Consider the following 15,873-nt stretch of genomic DNA (forward strand, 5'->3'; position numbering starts at 1 on the left):
TTGCAGGTAAAGGTGAAGCATGTTAGTATACATTTTCTCAAAGAGCTTCATGAATGGGAGAGCAGACTAGCTGAAAAAATCAGCTCTAACTCAGTCACTGAATCACAGGCTCGGATGTGAGCACATCTCTGGCAGTATAGACGGTAAACTAATATACACCATGAAAACAACAGAACTGTGACACCACCTCTGGCTAAATAGTTTTTCTGCACAAAGACATCTGTTTTCACATTGGTTCAGAACTGTAGCATTGCAAATTCGATTTGTATTTATATATTAATAAAATTGGTAAAACACCTGGAGCCTTATTATAATCTTTAAATATTCCTCTTGCTTTGTTAATTATTTGTGATAATTCACAGTCTAACTGACTAGTTCAGTTTTTCCTGTCCTCTTGATTTCAATGGGATGCAACTAATTTCCTTTGGTGTACTCTGCTCAAAGTCAGTCCTATAGGGAGCAGACAGACTGCAAACAAGCTGTATCTTCTCTAGCATGTTTTGGAAGCGCAGAGATTTTTGCAGTTTATCCTGCTATACTCTTTGTCAGTAATGACTTTGTAATCCTGCGTATTGCGGTTTAATCTTGGAACTGGTTTGGTGGGTACGCAGGCTAACCACGGCACAGGGTCAGGGCGGCGTGGGAGCCATGCTCCCGGCAGCACCCAGGTGGGGCCCAGTGAACCTCCGCTCTGTCACTGTCTGTCATTGTGAACACCAGGGTGCAGGGGCCAAAGGTATCTGCTGGGTGCTGGGCAGGCTCTGCCAGCCTCCAGGACATTTTAGTCTCCAGCTGATTCTTAGAATCTTAGAATCACTTAGGCTAGAAGAGACCGCTCAAAGATCATCGAGTCCAATCGTTAACCTAGTCCACCACTAAACCATGTATGTCCCTAAGTGCCAAGTCTGTATGTCCTTTAAATACCTCCAGGGATGGTGACTCAACCTCTTCCCTGGGCAGCCAGGTTCCAAAGCCTGACAACTCTTTCAGTCAATAAATTTTTCCAAATACCCAATCTAAACATCCCCTGGCACAACTTGAGGCCGTTTCCTCTCATTCTGTCACTTATTACTTGGCAGAAGAGACCAGCACCCACCTCGCTACAAGGCTGACTGAAGTCTGGTGGTACCTGCAGGGGCACTCCAAGGATGGCGAGGCTAATGGCACCAGCCCACCGCTGCAGATAGCACCGCTGTAGAAGAGGGCTGCATGTGGAGAGCAGGGCTAAGGGAATACGCAGGTGCCACACGTAACTGTTGGACAGGCACCCCGCATGTGCCCGTGCGGAGAGGAGTGCTGTGTAAGAGAGTTTCGGAGACAGGCTCTTTGAAGAGCCCAGTAAAACTGAGGTGAAGAGAGATGCAGGATAGTTTACACGCAAAGAGGAAAACAACTTCACCTTATGAAAAACAGGTGAAGATACTTTTCTGGGGTAAGGTGAAGAGCAAAATTTAATACAATGCAAAGTGTCTTAACAGCGTGTTCTAGAAAAGTATTTAAAAATAAGAGGTTACAGAAGTCAGTCATCAAGCTGTTCACACTGTTAACCTACATAACCACATGATGTTATTACTGTTAACCTCATCTTCCCTCCCCCTCTTCCTTCCTATTGTTTGCTATACCCACTTCTTGCACCTTGCCTTTACATCATAAAAACGTTCTGTGAAGGGACTGTACTTGTTTGCAAGGCAATAGCAGAGTGAGGCCCAAGCCTGACTATAGCTTTTGGGAACTACCACACTAAGGCACACTTATGCCTCAGCTGGCATCGAGATGCAGATTCAGATTTTTCTGTGTGCTATCGTCCTCTCTGAGGTTATGATACACGACTGAAAACTATATAACAACACTCCTGCTGCAGATTGCTAACTAGCCTATCCTTTCTCCCTATCATCCTCAAGACAACATTGCAAATCCTCTGAGCTGTGTTGAACAACAGCTTTCATTTCAAACAGCAGAGGCACTTCTGACATCAAGTTGTCCAGCCAGCAGCTGAAGCGATAACTTCTGTTGGCATACACACCGAAGTTCAGATGTAAGATACGCTCTGTGGGCAACTGTCTGTTTATTTTCTTTTCTAGACACGCGGTTAAACCACACTGTACATCCTGTGCTTATAAAATTCCAGCAGGGTTGTATCACAGCACCTACTACTAGAACGTGTGATTTACACCACCAGATACAAACTGCAACATCTCGAGATAAACCTGCTGCTTATAATGAAGATTCAGATAACTGTGTGGTTCTACTACCTACCATGCTTTTTAAGGTCGCTGGATTTTATAAACAGCTAGGATTTTACAAGACACACTGTGAGTAATTTTTTGTAAGAGGACAGACTCAACTGAGAGGGGACTCTTGTTCCCTTGTGTGTCTCTTACGTGCTTGTCCTAAGCACTAAGAGACACAGGGTGCTTCTACACAAACAGGTACAGGTCTGTTGCCTTCACATCTTTCTCCAAGCCAGCAAGGTGGGAGGCTCCAGCCAAACCAGAAGCCAGACAGCATGTTAGCTAGTGCTCTGCCCAAAGGAATGAGCTTAGGGGAAGCCCAGAGCTAAGGCTGAGATGGAGAAAGTTTGGTCCAGACTGGTCGAACAAGCTGTTGAAATCTTCAGCCTGGTTATCACAGCTTACATCCAGCACTCCCTGCCCCCACCTGCCCTTACGCTCCGGAGCTGGGCTGCTCAAGCACCACTGGCCAGCAGCTCCTTCAGTACCATCGATGAGACAAAACTTTGGGCCAAAAGACCTCCGCCTTGCCCACACAGAGGGCCTGATCCCTAACGACTCTGTGGGCTATTGCTAGGCTCCCTGTCTTTTCTCCTCTTTCCACCCAAAGTAAGATTCTGGGAGGACAGAGGAACTGCATGATTCTCAAATGAAGCCACTGGCATCCACTTAGCACAGACGCACGGACCTGGCTCTGTCCACATCTGCATGTCTCAGTGAATCCAAAGAAGTAGGAGATGGTCCTGTCCCTCAGTTTACAAGTCAGAGTAAACTGGATCTCCCTCTTTAACAGTCTTCTGCTTTTGAAGGCACCTAATGATTCTGAGCACCTAGCTGGAGTCACTCAGCAGAGCGTCTGCTTGGAAGAAGACTGAAGCCCAACACTTCCTGAAATCACATCCTTCAAACGTGCCTCCAAGCTCTGCTTCTCCAAATCACCTCTGAAGCGACAGGCCTGATTCAGAACCCTTCCACCAGCCCCAGCAGTGCTTAAATAACTACTGATTTGCATAGCAAACATGAGATTCTAAATGGTGCAAACCTTATATTTAAATTTGTTTTTCCACCCCAGCTTTGCAAGTGTTTACATTCATTAGAGGCCAGAAAGCACGGTCTAGTTCCCTTAAGTACTAGATGCTTTCAGTTTCCACTAAAGTCAACAGGAATTGCTCACACTCTACTATGTGAAATACCCACTTTCAGCAGCAAGAAGAAAATTAAATGCATGAACAATATTAAAAAACCCTCTGTGGTTTTATTATTTTTCCTTCCACCAGCTACTTGCATAATTTCAGGCTATTGTTTTTGATCTGAACAGTATTCCTGGCCTTGTGCACTACAGATTGTTTATAATCAAAAAGAAAAAAAAATTCAATTGTTATTTGTTTTATAATGTACCTCTGTCAGTGACGGAAAGGACTACAATAGTTTCTGTAATTATTAATTCTTCGAAATAATATACCTGCTCCAGCATCCAATCAATCTGGTTATTAATCAAAATGCCGTCTTTGTAAAATATTAAGAGTCTAGACACTGCAGATTACTGTGTGCTGTATTTTTAGATTTTCCAGTTTGATTCAAAACACACTAAAAGAGGGGCCCCAGAAAATGACCATCTAGAGACAGTCCATGGCAAATATCCAGAAACCATTCTTAATGGAATGGAGCTAGCATGAGCTGAGATCATTCTTTAGCCTTGGGAGGAAAAAAGAAAAAAAAAAAAGAGACAAGATGTTTTTAGGAAGAGATTTCCAAAGGGACTACGAGTTGCTCTTTGCAAACAATACAGAGGATTTCCAGTATACATTGTGCTTTTGCCGAGAAGTGCACCTACGAGGGAGCCAATCGAAGTCCTTTCATACCTAATGAGGAGGGGGAAATCACGATGGGGAAAGTCCCTTACTGATAGCAAACAACAGCTGTTTGTACAGTGAGTAGAATTACAGCAAACTTTGTTGCCAAGCAATCTCTTAAAACATGATTTTACTCATCTGAGACGTTATTCATTGAACTAGTATTAGCAGCAGAGAGCATACGCGAGGGAGAAACCCAAAATCATATTCACAGCATTACTGAAATGTTACCTTTTTTTCCCAATTTGGGAGACACCAGAGGTACGGACGTGAAGTAATAAATATTATGCGGGTTTTGGAATCTCAGCAGATCTTTAAATCACTATTGCATTTGTGCTTGAAGTTAGAGTGACATGTTATACTAAAGACACACAGGATGTTGAACAGACAGGACAGAATCCTTGATGTAAAAGGACAAATTTTCAAACATGCTCCTCTAATGGACAATCAGACTCTCACTTTGAAACGGTAATGTTGTTAAATGAATCCAAAATCGGGGTCTTCTGTTTTTTTGTTATGTCAAAATGTTGGAGCACATCCAGGTAATTTCCTTTTGCAAATACCTTCTGTCCCCTGCCTGTATTCAGCAGTCTATCTGAGAGGTCACCACGAGGTTCGCCTTATCAGTTGGCATCTTAGCAGACTCCACAACTTTTGTTTGCTAAGCAAACGTTATCTTACGCATTTGGGTTGCAGATGACAACAAAATTATGAAATCAGACTTTTCATTTAAAACTGCTTTTTCAAAAAAGTGATGTAACATTTCCATGTAAGAAACCCAGTAGATCTTTCTAATAGCCGTGCCTCTAGATCCCAGCCTCCTACTGTTAAGCTTTTATTCACTATTTGGAAAAGAACTTCTTTTCTATTTCCCACTGGTTTCTGAGCCCTGTGTGAATTAATTTGCAAACTCAGTAATGAATGAAAAAGCGTTTGGAGCGAGAGCAATGACACAGGTTACCCCCCGCCGGTGGGTTTTGACTTTTGCAGTTCTGGAAGGAAACCCAGGCTGCTGGAGTTACCAACTCGGCCTTATTTTTGTATGATTTAAGCGGTGCGGACACAGCAAGCATGTCACTTATTAACAAAACTTCCACAAAAGCTCCGGTTCGAGCTCCTGAGAGGACGTCCACTTTTTACCGGGGATAAAAGCTCGTCCGCCTTCCTGGCACCCCGCCGCCCACCCCGCTTCGCCCGCCGCCCACTGAAGGCCCCGCGTCCCTGCAGGCGCTTCACGGCACCGGAGCCCGCAAGGCCGCGCACGTGCCCGGCCCGCAGGCAGCACGAGGCGGGCGGCCCCACCGCCGCGTCCCGCGGAGGGGGGAGCGGAGGCGGAGGCGGCCGCCAGCTCCCCTCGCCGGCGCTCCCGCCAGAACCCCCGTCCTGGCGCTCAGGCAACCACCTCTCCCCTCCCTCCTCAACCTGAATGGTTTCTCCCCACCGCCGCCTCCCCGCGTTGGTCCGTCCCTCCCCGCCGGCGGAGGAGGGAGCAGGAGCGAGACGCGCGAGCGGGCTGAGGGAATCCCTTGCCCCCCCCGCCCCCCCGCGCTCGCTGCTCTCGCGAGAACTGCGCCGCGCTCCGCTCTGCCCGCCGGCCGGCGGCGCGCCGCTCTCGCGAGAGCGGCGCCGTTCCCACGCCTCGGCTGTTGTGTCTGAGGGGAGAGCCCCGGCGCTGAGTGGGCGGCGCGCGCCGCCCCGCGCGTGTCTCACGGGCCCGCGCACGCGCGCTCCGGGACCGGGGAGGGGGGCGCTCTCGCGAGAGTAGGAGTTTTGGCGAGAGTTTGTGGAAGATGGCGCCTGTTGTGACAGGGTGAGTGAGGGGGGTTCGCAGCGCCGCGCCGGGAGCCGTCTGTGTTTGGGGGTGTCGGGGCGCCGGCTGCTCGGCTCCTTCCTGTCGGCGCCTCTGCCGCCGCTCCGGGGAGGGGAGGGCTGCCCTCCGGGCGGCCCGGGGGCAGGCCCCGAGACGCAAACCCCGGGGGGCTGGGATCCCCCCGGGTGGGCACACGGGAGAGGCCCCCCGCGCCCTGGGTGAAGGGCTGCGAGCGGCCGTGTTCTCCGGCGGCCGGCCGGCGCGGAGGTCCCGGCAGGGCTGGGCGCTTCCTTTGCTCTCCTTCTCTCCGGCACGAGCACACCGGTCGGGACTCCCGGCAGGGTCAGTGCTCATCCCCGCTGCTGCCGAGGGGTTCCTTCTCTGAGGGCTTCCTAGAGAGCCGCGGAGCCCAGCAGGGAGGGGACCCGGGGCTGGCACGGGCCGTTCCCCCTTCTCTGTCGCCCCAGCTCATCCTGCCGCAGAAGGGGGACCCTCGGGCTCCCTCGGTCACAGACCGGGAGCGCTCGGACAAAGGCTTCTGTGGTTCGGAGAAGTTGAGCGCAGTGTTCCTGCCCTGCCTCAGCCCCCCTCGGGCGGCGGGGCCGGCTGGAGGCCGCCGGGCCGGGCTGCGGAGCGAAGCGGCTCTGTCACTGCCGCCCGCTGCGGTGGAGGGCTCTCGGTCGCGCCGAGTGCGGTCAGGCTTTCCGCTCCTGCTAGCAGGACACCCGTTCTCTCAGGCTGGGGGACTGCGGTTCCCTTTCTCTCCTCCCTGTGCACCATTCCTAGGGCTTTGTTGAGTATCCTTAGCTGCCTCCCTGCTAATATTGCATTGCAGGGAAGGGTAGCAGCCTCCCCACCCCACTAAGCCACGCTGGAGCATAATGAATGATAGTTGCCGTCCCTTTCAACCGCACTGGGTAATACTTAATCATGGCTAGCCAGCTGCAGCATGTGTCACTGTAATAAGTGACACCCTCTTAGCCACCTACAGCTGATGAATAATAACAGATCCACTGCTGGTATTCAATACGCAATCTCACCTGCAGTGTTACATTGCATATTGCCATCCTCACCACATCTTGAATTCTGCTGCTTATCGTAAGTGCCGTGTCCTTTATTTTGGAGCATACTGAGCACGTGTGACCTCCCTTTAGGTGTTGAGGGAAGGGACAGTCAAGAAAAGAACCGTCAGTTTCTGTACTCCACCTGTTTGTTCCAAATGACATCTTGACTGGTGAAAGTACTACTGTGTCTTTCTAAAACATGGACCTTATTTTATGATTTCACAGTGTGTCTGTGGCCTTCTGTCTTCCCTGTGGGATTACATTGTCTACAGTATTGGCTCTGTGGTTACAGAGCAACAGCCTGCTTGGGGGTGGGGTGGAGTTGGTGGTTGATGCTTTTGTTCTCATGAAGAAGGTAGCATTATGGTATTTTGTTGTTTTGTTTGGCTGCAGTAGTGTTTCCAATTTTTCACTCTTGTTTGTGGAAAACTAAATCTAAGCTTTTGTTAGATTTCTCTCCTGATAAAGGCGTCTTGCGCCTCATACACGTTTCCCAATTAAATGTTCTTTAGGGAAGCTGATCTTGTTTGTTATGGTTCCTGGAGTGTACTATTGTAGAGATTAGAGTTGAAAGAAGGGAGCAAATGCTTTTAAAGTTTGGTATAAGTACTAGTCTGCGCTCTAGTTAGCAATTAAGTTTTTCCATGTTTCTGTTAGTTTACTCATATGAGTATTTGGGTTCTGTTTCCTTTTGTTTATTGATTATTACAGGTTTGTCAGAAGTGTTCTCATGTTTGTGACGTTACTTTTGTCCTTCTGGGACATCTGTTAAAATGTTGACAGTAACAACTGTAGACTTTTTTTTTTTAATAAATATCAAATTGAACATTAGGAAAAACAGCATTTTAACAAGAGCGAAAAAATTGTATCTAGTTTAGGATTTTAATGCTAAATTTATTGATCAAAACCTGTAAGTTGAATAATTCTCTGAAAAAGTAGCCTTGCCTTCTTATTGCTAAATATTTTTAGTGTTGGTATAATGAAGTCTGTTAGCTTTGGCTAATGTTATAGTTAGATTACATTAAGGAGCCTTATGTTTTTGTATTATATGATCCATTCCGAAGTACGACTCTGATGCTGAGTTGTCTGTGTGTATTAGGATTAAAAATTGATGATACTCCAGTAGCTGAATTTTTTTCATAATAGTCGAGGCAGTTTTCTTTCTAGTCTGTTCTGTAAAAGCTGACTTGCACAGGAAAAAAGTGCTTGCAATTAAAAAGCTGTAACTGAAGAATGTAGTACCCAGATACCGCATTGTATTTTCATGAGCAGCTTGCTGTTCCTAGGAGTTCTCAAACTTTGAGATAAAGCAAATGGCTTTTCTGCAGTCAGTGTAAGCTGAATGTAAAAACCTATTTTTTTTCCTGTGAAAACTGTATACCTAAGCCTAAATTATGGTACATAGGTCTATGCTGTATTGGAAGGGAATAGTAGGGATTTACCGCAATAATTTTGGAGGGCAATCAGAGTATATTACCAGTTTCTTGTTTGCAGCATGTGGCACGCTCCTGCTACTTGCATAACAAGGAAAGTTTTGATCAAAATTGCTTGTATGTATGGTATGACTGAACCTAAATTGCAGTGGCAGAACTTGATACAATGAGAAAGTACACAGAAGCATGAAACAGGTAACTGAAAATGAATTATTAGCTGTTTGAACTATTATTTAAAATGAAGTGGCTGATTTATGGCTGGGCTAATAGGATAGAATTTTGGGGTTTTGTGGAGTATTTCTCGTTTTGCTTGTGAATGGTTTGGGGGAAACTCATCATTATGACAAAATTAATGAAAATGCTACTTAATTAGAGAAGCACATTTTGAGTGCAAAACACTTTGTTTTAAATAATTACTGATTCTGCAAAAATACCTGTAGACCTCAATTAGTTTGAAAATTGCTGTGCTAGACCTAATACAACAATATGACAAAGAGAATTTCTGGTCCTAAGAACTTATTTGGTGTTATTTTTAAGTGACATAAGATAAAGAATGGTGTCTTCTCTGTAGCTTGAGACAAGTTGATCTTTAAAATACTAGAAAATAATGTAAGAAGCCATTGCAAAAAACACTTGCAAAGATTCCTATACCAGTGAATAAGTGAAAAAAATTTATTAAGGGTAGATAAAAATACCTTGCCACTCAAGAGATAGAGGCAGGGGGAAGACTTGTGTGATCTGACCTTAGGCTAAAAAAGCTGTCTAGAGAGGAACGTTCAGAATAAATAGGACAGGGTCAACTCTGGATTTTGAAAGATGAAGAAGGATACTTCACTAGTTCAAGATGTGAGCTGCTGCGATCACAGGATAAAATTTAAGCTACTAAAGGCATGTTTTAGTGATGTGATGGGCATTGCCAGGATCTCAAAACCAAGTTATTTCTAGGACCTATAGAGAACCATGGTATGAAGGCTGATGCTTAGAGTCCTGGAAGTCAATGACATGCAGCGGTAGAAAGGAGACTGAAGCAATGATAGAAAGAGTAAGACCTGTGTTTTTTCTGTGCTGAGACTGAGCTGATAGTGAAGCATCCATATCGAGACAGAGGGATGCAAGCTGAGGTGTTAGTCTGGACAAACACAGGAGATACGAAGTAGAAAGTATGTTTCTGATTAATGGCAAGAAGTTAATAGTTGAATTTGAATCCTGGCCCTGGATAAAGTGAAGGAGAATGGAAAGGGATGCAAGATAGAAACCTATTAAATGATTCATAAAATAGTACAGGTGAATGACGAGGCTCCTTCGAGAGAATACACTGAAAGAATAATTAGAATGGTAAGAGATGAATCGTGAGAGCAACAATGCCAAGGAAACCAGGGAGAATGTTTCTGGAAAAGAAGTATTGCTGGTAGTCTTGGGTGATTGACAGGTCTAGGAAGATAAGAATTACATATTGATTCTGAGCCTTATCGTAGGGTTAGGCTGCAAGTGATGTTAGTGAGAATGGTTTCCGTGAAGCTCAAGGAGTGGAAACAGGATTATATAGACTATAGGAGTAGAATTCAAGGATGGGATCTTCAGGCTACAGTTTTTACTGTCACTAGAGGTTAAAACATAGTGCCTATTAAGATTTGAGTAATGGCATAACTATGACTGTTGTGTATATGCACATGATGAGTGTTAAAGGTTGGGAAAAACTCGTTTACAATCAAATGAGTAGATGGTTTTGTGTGACTAACATTTAAATCATTATCAGGGAGCAAGTCAGTGTCTCAAGTCTGGCTATTGGGAAATCTTTGTGAACACTATATTCTTGAAGGAGTCCTCTGAGATGCTTGCAAATGTTCTTTTAACCTTTCATAATTTCAGTAGGAGCAATTTTATGAAGTTAAGCTTTTGATTTGGATTTTATTCATTTTCATTATTTATTCATTGAATTAACCAGCTCTTTGTCATTTCTGACTTCTTCTGGTTGATACAGAACACAAAGAAACTTTGAAAATAATATTTTTATAGCTTGAGTTCTCCAGAAGTAATCTGCGGTCTGTTTTATTACAGGCATAATATGTGTGGTTTTTACTGCTAGTTAAAAGGCAGTATCCTTCGCTGGTATCTCTTTGCAGAGATAACTTGAAGTATGCTACTCCATACTGCAAATAGCATAAATGATCACGGCTTTGTGAATGAGAGAGAGTTTCTTTCCTCGGACTTGCTAATTTCTACTTTGCAGTAATAATTCATTCTAGGACTATTTGTCATTATTTTGGACTTAAGCAGTTTCTACTTTTAAAAATAATGTGAAAAGAAGCTAAAGTAGTATATAGCTACTTACAAAGCCTTCCTAAAAGACCTGTGGTGCCTTCATGGGCAAAGATTTTGTATAAAGATTTTGTAGTTAGTAACTTATTTTTGTTGTGAAGCTAAGGTGCAATGCATACCTTTTCTACGCTGTTTTTTCTTTGATAAAATCGAAGAGAGAAATTGTAATTTTAGACTCATAAAATACATAATTAATACAAACAAGTATTCTATCTTACGCAATACATTTGGATCTCTATTGGGAATGAAGAATATAATTTATGCAAAATATTAGTTTCACATTTGGAGAGCAAATCATGTCAGCAGAACTTTAAAGTTTCAGGGTATCTTCTCTACGTTTGTAATACTTGCAACCCTGAATTCTTTGGATTTTAATTGCAAGCACGTTATTGACTGACCTATATGGCACTGTAATGTGCTGAATCACTGCCTCCCAAGAGCATTTCACAGGGAAGGTGTACTTTTAAGTGGATTTTTTTTTTGTGTTATTGCAGTATTTTAAAAAGTTGAGCAATTGTAGTGCCTACCTGCTTTTAAAGAGCTGCTCATTTTTTCCTGTGTATTTAGGTAAGAAGGGAAAAACATAAACGTTTGTATGTTTTGTCATAAAAGCTGTATTGTCAGATGAAATCTTAATTTTGTTGACAAAACTGGGTATGCCTTTCAAGGCTATAGTGTTTCAAGGCAATTTTATAATTACAGGTGTAAAATTATATTCTTGATGTTACTGAACTTTCATTATTTTTACGTGGAAATGCTTATAATGTTCTCATATTGTACACTTTTCATAACATAATTGCAATAATAATTAAAATTATACGAGGCTAGAAAATAATATGGAATTATGGTTATCTCTTTCCAATGTAAAAGCTCAGAAAGGAAAACAGCTGATAAATTTCTTTGAAGAGAAAATTATTAATAGAAAGTAGCAATTTTCATATCATTATATTCTTACTGAGTCCTGGAAAAGTAAGCACTAAGCCTGGAGTTTGACATTATCTCATTTCCTGGGGTTCTACTTATGTTGTGGTGCTCTTTTCTCATAATTCACATATGTGTGTATTCTGTGGTTGCTACCTTGTTTTTTAAAAAAATGTTCAGTACCCTTCACAACCTAAAGAAACTCTTTCATTGCCTGTTTCTATGTGACATCACAGGCTGCTTTTCAGAGCCTGTGTATACTATTAAAAATAACTTCATTTTCTGAAAAATACTTCATACTCCTCAACTGGAGTTTAGTTAGCCAGACAGTGATGTATGGCCATGTATTTTCATGCTCTTTTGGTTGTAAATGCATAAACTACATATTTGCAGTAGTTAGCTCTTTTACCAAGAAAGGAAAGGTAGGGGTTTCAGTCTGTACGGTGTGAGACATCTCTTGATTGAGGTCACAGTTTAACATCCTTAGGAATATACAGAGGTTTTACAAGCATAAACACTATTTTTGTGTTCAATTAGTATTTTTTGTAGTTTTTGAAATGCTTGGCTGATCTATAAAATTTTACCATAAGATATAATCATTATAAAGTTTTACTATTTTGATTAATCAAATTATTCAGTGAAGGACATGCCGCTGCAGTATGATTTATCCTTTCTAAAGCAGTCTGAACGTCTCAGTCAACAGCATGTTTCTTCAGTAAGCTTGTGAAACTCTTATTTTCAATGTGTCTTTTTATGTACATAAGTCATATATTTCTGTAATTACTTAAGTTATTTTCATTACTTCACTTAAAAAACATGAAGACATTGAGGTAATTGCACTAAGGTACAACTTTTCCTTGTTTGTTTCTTACTCAGGAGCAAGAATGATCTCTTTTTCATTTTATTTGCATGACTAACTTGTATGAAGTGCCATTTAATCACTATATTCAAAATGCAGAACACTTGTTGTAATAGGCAACAAGCTGTATTGTCAGGTGGTGATTTCTGACTGCTCTGTGTGAGATTACACCTGTTACTTCATTTAATTTTTCTACTTCTGGTAGGTGAGATTCAATGGTTCCTAGTCAATCTTTTGATTGTTAATCTAATTATTTATAGTTATTTGAGAGGCAGAATGAACATTTATAATTTTCCCTTTACAAGTATGGACAAATGTAGACATTTTTCTCTACGTGCCAGTAAAAAGTCGTCTTACTGGTATTCTTGATAACGTTGCTTGGTCTGTAGAACATTTCATCTGCACTTTGTTTTTTTCAGAGCTATACTTGCAGCATATTTCCAGTGTGTGGTGCTTCGGCAGATTACCAGGGAACTTGGTATCAGAATGAAACTTGATCAGGCAGCCATGAAATTTAGAATTTTCTAAGCCTGAGAGAGGGAATTGAATTGTGTAAAATACTGGCTCCTAATTTTTGCTGGACTATAGAAATGGCACAGAGTGAAAAAGGCTCTCTAGGCAATATCCTACTTTTTTTTTTCCAGGCTGTTCTTATTTTAATTCTATAATTTAATTTTGTCTGGGACCAGCGGACAGTGTTCCTTTTGCAAGCTGTGGATTAGGAACTGCCAGTGTAGAAAATAAGGTTAAACTTGTTTGCTCAGCAGAAGAATTCATGAAACGAAGCTTTTATCAGTTTTTGATACACTGTGGAGGGTCTCTGATAATGGATAACTGCTTTCACCAGCACTCTTACGTAAAGCGAACTTCAAAATGAAGGTCTAGGGAATCAGAGGTGTTTGCACACACTCTGAATTTATGCCATTGCGGAAGAGTTCTAAGGCCTGGCATAATAGAATAAATAATAATTAAATTTAATCAGTTATTTTGTTGTTGTTACTGTTCCAGCCATCTGCGTAAAAGCCCTTCATGTCCTGAACATGAGAAAACAAGCCCAGAAAACCAGTGACTTGCCAAGGTCAAATGCAGAGTCCATGGAGAGGCGGAAATAGAATTACTGTCTCCTCATTTGGTTCTCGTTGGTCTGTGTGGTTGTGGCCGTTCGCTGTTTGGAGTTTGCTGGGTTTTAACGGGTGGCATCATGTCTTTTCTCCCGGCTGCAGCGGTGAAAGATGGTCAGAAGATACCAGACTTTCTTAGGTTTTTAATCTGCGTAACAGAAAGGTATGGTAAGGAAGACTAAGAGTGACTGCATTAATAATTAATGTGTTTCGGTAATAGTGAGGTATATTAGAATAGACACTAGAGAGATGCTGCTCTTACATTGTTGCGACGTAAAAACAATGGATAGGGCATGACCAGTGGATAAATGTGGCGTGAAGGAAAATAAAGTAGCACTGCAGTGTGCTAGAGCCATGTCTTTAAACTACTGAAGAAATTGTTCTGTGTAGGTATTTATTTTTAAAATTCCAAATATTTTACCACTTTCCAAATCAGCTAGCCAGCTCTGGCTTCAGTAGTGAGTGTAAGAATTCAGAAAAGAAAAAACTTTATTGAAAGACTGGTGTTATTCTGCATGTGTGTGTTTCTTTTCATGCTCTCTTAGTTTTGTAGTAGGTATACAGTGATGACTAGTAAAATCCTTAATAATGTAATATCTTCCAGAAGTGAGGGGGATATAGCAGAACTATTTTGGACATGTCTTCTCTGTCCAAGTATTTTTCTGGCCAATTATTTTTTCTTCTGCTGTTCTGTACTACTTTGCCAGCACTGAGTCCTGGGGTGTGGGTTTTGGTTTGTGTTTTTGTTTTTTTTTTCCCTTTGCATTCCATTTTTTTTTTTTCTGGTATTGAGTGGTTGGTGTTTTTGTTTTGTTTCCATATGCATTACAAATCTCTCATTAATAAGCTATGCAAAGCAGTTAAAGTAAGTGTTTGGGATCAGACTGCTTCTTTGGAAGGGAGGCCTCTAGCACTTTGATGCGTTGTGACAAACTCTTTCAGTCAGCACAGATGATACTAACTTTGATTCCTAGTCATGATGTAAAAGTTTGAGAAATCTTTGTGTAAGCACTAAGTTAACAATAGTGGCTTCCAATATTGTTTTGATGATCATGATGGAGGTGAATGTGTCTCTTAGTTTGTCTCCAAGAGTGATAGAAGAATGTATTAAGTAGAGATAGAAAATAGTTCTCTAGAGCTGAAGTAGTTTTTTGCCATAAAAGTCATCAGAAACTGGAATGTTCAGGCATAAAAACTTATTCTAATATCTATTTTAATCAATAATGCAGACATTGGCCGGGTTCATGTTCAGTTTTGATAATACAGTAAATAAGATTCGTGTTTGCAGTGCTTACGTTTAGATAGCAGCACTCTCAAAATACTAAGAACTGTGTTAAAACAAACATGAAAACTACGCTAAAACAAACATCAGAACTTTTTGCATTTTTATTTGCAATGGGCAAAATACTTGTATTTCTCAATAGTTAACAGGCAAAACAAAGAAGTTGTTATGAAACAATGTTTAAAAAAGGTCTTATTGAGTAGTTTTACTCACAATTAGCTTACTGAAGTGATAAATCATATTTCAAATGGTAGCCAAGAAAAAGTGGACCAGACTCTTTGTCATTTGCAAGTGTTAAAGGCTACTGGAAAGTACAGGACAACTCTTTTTATTGCATCTCTTGATCTGTAAGGGTAATTGTTTGTCTTTTTGACTAGCTGCTGCATCTACATGTAGCTTTTGAGACTGCAGTAAATAAAAGATGACCTCAGAAGATATGCTGAAGCTACCTGCAAGGACAGAGGTTGAAGCCAGTCATTATTGTCAGTGTTCCCTGAATCTAGGTTGAATTTTCATATGGAAATAAAATATATAAGAAAGAAATCTCTGGCCATATTCAGTGGTTTTCCAGTGTTTCATTCAGATAGTTTTTTGGTTTTTTTTTTGACAGTTTTGTTTTTTCTTTTTTTTATCTTCAATACTTAGCAAGCAATCAGAAAAACTGAACTGACTCTTAGATGTTTCACCTTACTGCTGTATGACTCTTAAAGTTAGCAGTAGACTGGTCGGATGTCAGTTTGCATATTCATGAAAGTCATATTGCATCAGTTCAAATTTTGGAAGTTTATCTTTTTCGGTTAAAACAGTTCTCAAAACACCCAAAAAGCAACAGACCTATGTTTGCCAGAAGTTATTAGGTAGTGATGAGTATTACATCTGTAGAGATAAGAGACTTCTTCACTTGCTGGAAGTTTTCCTCTGTGCTTCTGGTGCATAGAATTCAAATTGTGGATATTGTTGGTTTAGGTACTTTGTTAACA

General features: G+C 41.8%; 1 protein-coding gene across 4 annotated transcripts in view; it reads left to right on the top strand.

Annotated features, from left to right (window-relative positions):
• Positions 1-5,869: 5,869 nt before the first annotated feature.
• The window catches only part of RBPJ (recombination signal binding protein for immunoglobulin kappa J region), a 65,368-nt gene continuing 55,364 nt past the window's right edge, over positions 5,870-15,873 (top strand). For 3 of the 4 annotated variants that reach the window (XR_015222144.1, XM_086611386.1, XM_086611387.1), the window contains exon 1: positions 5,870-5,894. Coding sequence is in view for 3 of the 4 variants with exons in the window: in XM_086611386.1 (XP_086467512.1) it covers positions 5,875-5,894 (20 nt within the window). In the remaining variant the exon portion in view is untranslated. Of the gene's footprint in view, positions 5,895-6,888; positions 6,993-15,873 lie in introns of those variants that run through there. The other variant, XM_086611385.1, reaches the window with a different exon arrangement.

Source organism: Tauraco erythrolophus, chromosome 5 (assembly GCF_009769465.1).
Source record: "Tauraco erythrolophus isolate bTauEry1 chromosome 5, bTauEry1.pri, whole genome shotgun sequence".
Classification (NCBI taxonomy): domain Eukaryota; kingdom Metazoa; phylum Chordata; class Aves; order Musophagiformes; family Musophagidae; genus Tauraco; species Tauraco erythrolophus.